The 3,511-nt window shown below is 54.1% G+C and overlaps 1 protein-coding gene across 1 annotated transcript; it reads left to right on the top strand.

The window, feature by feature from the left end:
- Positions 1 to 288: 288 nt before the first annotated feature.
- On the top strand, positions 289 to 2,466 carry LOC311620730 (endogenous retrovirus group K member 10 Gag polyprotein-like; the record flags this gene model as incomplete). The annotated part of the gene is made up of 1 exon (XM_084880338.1): positions 289 to 2,466. The coding sequence occupies one exon, from the start codon at positions 289 to 291 to the stop codon at positions 2,464 to 2,466; it is 2,178 nt and encodes a 725-aa protein (XP_084736464.1).
- Between the last annotated feature and the right edge of the window lie 1,045 nt (positions 2,467 to 3,511).

Below are 3,511 nucleotides of genomic sequence, written 5' to 3'. Positions count from 1 at the left end.
AATGCCCAGAAAAGCCTCATAAATGTACGCTTGCAACTAATAAAGCTGCTGCAGTCTTGAGCTGCAGTCCTCCCAACCCCATCCTGTCTCTTATCTTTCTTTCTCAGCCTCACCCCCTCATTCAGGTTACCTGGTCGATCAGCCGGCAGGTTCCGGCAGGTGGCGCCCGAACAGGGACCTGATAACCTGGGAGAACGGTAGAGGCCGCTGCTCGGGAGCAGCTGCACGCCTGAAAAGGTAAGGAGAATTCGGGGAGCGGCTAAGCGCGATTGTTGGGAGTAAGAAATCATGGGGCAAGGGAATAGCAAAATGCTGTTCGCACAAGTTCTTAAAGCTATGCTCCATTCTAGGGGCATGAAGGTGAGCACCGCACAGCTGCAAGCTTTTTTGCAGTTCGTGGAGGAAGTGTGTCCGTGGTTCCCTGAGGAGGGAACGGTCAGTATAGAAACATGGACAAAGGTTGGGGAAAGAATTCAGGGGTATTATCAGGCGCAAGGTCCTCAGAAGGTACCGGTGGAGACGTTCTCTCTTTGGGCTCTGGTGAGGGATTGTTTAGACCCCCGGCATGAGGAGCTTAAGATTAAGGAGAAGCTGGCTGCGCAGGGAACTCCCCCGGTTCCGGTTGTCCCTACCGCCCCACCTGCTCCGGTGGTGGGGTCGGCCGCTGGGGAAGAGTTAGATCCTAAGAACGCCCAGGACTTAGAGGAGGCTGCTGCCCGGTATAAGAGAGAAAAGGATTTGATCATGCTGTCTGAGGAAGCAGGGACAAAGGAAAATCCTATGCAGAAGGCAGTGGAGCAGCTTACTAGGCAGCTGCAGGAAGCACTGCAAACTGCGGTACAGCAAGCGCAGAAAAACATCCTTGCTCGAGCGCCAACGCCCACGCCCTCGCAGATGGCCGGGCTGGAGGGACCCCCGTTAGTGGAGCTGGAAGAAGGTTCAGGGGAAAAAAGCGGGAAGAAAAAGGGCAAGGAGAGCAGGGCAAGCTCCAGCTCCAGAGGTAGGGCCCCCCGCTCTAGAAGAAGCCGTCACGACCGAGGGGCGAGCTCGGCGAGTTTAGGGATAGAGTCTGTAGAGGAGAGCACAGAGGCAGAATCCGGTACTGAGGATGAGAGACCAGGGTATGCTCAGAAGGTGAAGGTGTTAAAGGAAGAGGAAAGGCTAATGGTTGCTATGGCTCAAGCGGGGCCAGGACAAAAGAATGATCCCGGGTGGGGGAAGGTGCAGGCTAGGCCAGTGATGCTGTCCCCCCTCCAGGCAGCACTGCGAGAGGCGAGGGCTGCTGGGGAAGATATGGAAGGATTTGAACCGGAGGGGTTCATGGCATATCCAGTATATGAGCAGCCTGCACAGGGTAACAACCCACCCCAAAGGGTGTATGGGGCGCTGGATTTTAAAAAGCTAAAAGAGCTAAAGCTAGCATGTGCTCAATATGGGCCTACGGCCCCATATACTGAGGTGATTTTAGAGGCTATAAACAATGATTATACCATGTGCCCTAATGATTGGAAACAACTTGCCCGTGCCTGTTTATCAGGGGGAGACTATCTGTTATGGAAGACTGAGTATGCAGAGAACTGTGAAAGGGCTCACCGGCTGAACTTGGCAAATAATATCCAGTCGGACCTGGAGGCAATGCTAGGGGAAGGAGCACATGCTGACACTCAGCAGCAGTTAGATTATAACATGGCCTACTACGCCCAAATTTCCCTGGCAGCGAGAAAGGCCTGGAAGAAGCTTCCAACATCTAAAAATATTACTATGGATTTGACTAAAATTCGTCAGGGGCCGGATGAGCTGTATCAGGACTTTGTCTCCCGGCTCCTGGACGCCGCAGGGAAGTTGATTGGAGACGGAGAGGCAGGGCTGATGATAACAAAGCAGTTAGCTTTTGAGAATGCCAATGCACCGTGCCAGGCAGCTCTACGCCCTTACAGACACAAGAGTGACTTAAATGATTATGTCAGGATCTGTCAGGACATAGGGCCTTCCTATACAACAGGAATCACCTTGGCAGCCGCTCTAAGGGGCCAGACGGTGCAGCAGTTTCTGCAGCGGCCGCCACGCGGCCGGGGACGCGGGAGGCGCGTCCCAGGCCCCCCAGGGAGTTGTTTCTCCTGTGGGCAGATGGGGCATTTTACTAAGGACTGTCCCCAGAGAGCCCCAATGCAGAATACGCAGACAGGGACAGGCGCTGCCCCGGGGATCTGCCCCCGATGCAAGAAGGGGAAGCATTGGGCCAAGGATTGTCGATCGAAACAGGACATCCAGGGAAATCCCCTACCAGTTCAACAACAGCAGGGAAACTGGAAGGGGGGCCGGCCCCAGGCCCCACAAACATATGGGGCATTCCAGGGGGCTCCGCAGGGGCTCCCCCAGTCAGCCAGCAATCCGTTTGTGACCTCTTCCGGGCAACCCCAGGGAGCGCAGGACTGGACCTCAGTTCCGCCACCCACGCAGTACTAACCCCGGCGATGGGGGTGCAAGCCCTTCCCACTGGGGTTCATGGTCCCTTACCGACGGGAACTGTAGGACTTTTGTTAGGACGAAGTAGCACAACCATGAAGGGGCTTCTTATGAGCCCTGGAGTTATAGATCAGGATTATACTGGGGAGATCAAGGTTATGGCCCATGCACCGGGGAATGTAGTGGTGATAGATAAAGGTCAACGGATAGCACAATTGCTGATCCTTCCCTTGGTCAAGGTAGGGAAGAGCCGCACGGATGGCGCCCGGGGATCCAAGGGGTTTGGTTCCTCGGACGCCTACTGGCTCCAACCTATCCAGAGGAGCAGGCCTGAGATGGAACTATGGGTGAATGGGCATGCTTTCAGAGGGATCCTAGATACTGGAGCAGATGTCTCAGTGATTTCTGGCCGCCACTGGCCAAGCTCCTGGCCGACCCAACCTGCAACCACCTCCTTGCAAGGGATAGGGCAGAGCAAGAGTCCCCATATTAGCTCTCAGTTGTTAACTTGGAAAGATTCAGAGGGTAACACAGGGGATTTTCAGCCTTATGTTCTCCAAGATTTGCCTGTAAACCTTTGGGGACGGGACGTGATGGAGAAAATGGGAGTTTACCTACACAGCACTAATGCTGCTGTCACCAGACAGCTGCTTAATCAAGGGCTGTTGCCGGGTCAAGGCCTAGGGCAGAGTAACCAAGGAATTATAGAACCCCTACAGCCAGAAGGAAACCCTGGAAGGGCTGGGCTAGGGCATTTTTAGGAGGGGCCTTTGATACTCCTGCCACCCACGCTGACAAGATCATATGGAAGTCTGATAACCCTGTGTGGGTTGATCAATGGCCCCTAACCGAGGAGAAAATTGCTGCCGCAGAGATGCTGGTGCAGGAGCAGCTCGACAGCGGACATATAGAACCTTCCAACTCCCCATGGAATTCTCCCATCTTTGTTATCAAAAATAAATCAGGCAAGTGGAGACTATTACAAGATCTAAGGAAGGTAAATGAGACAATGGAATTAATGGGAGCACTGCAACCTGGGCTTCCC

The sequence above is a fragment of the Pipistrellus hanaki genome (genome assembly GCF_964339955.1).
Source record: "Pipistrellus hanaki genome assembly, chromosome: 1".
NCBI lineage: Eukaryota > Metazoa > Chordata > Mammalia > Chiroptera > Vespertilionidae > Pipistrellus > Pipistrellus hanaki.
The sequence above is the reverse complement of the archived record's forward strand: the minus strand, read 5'-3'. Positions and strand labels throughout refer to the sequence as shown.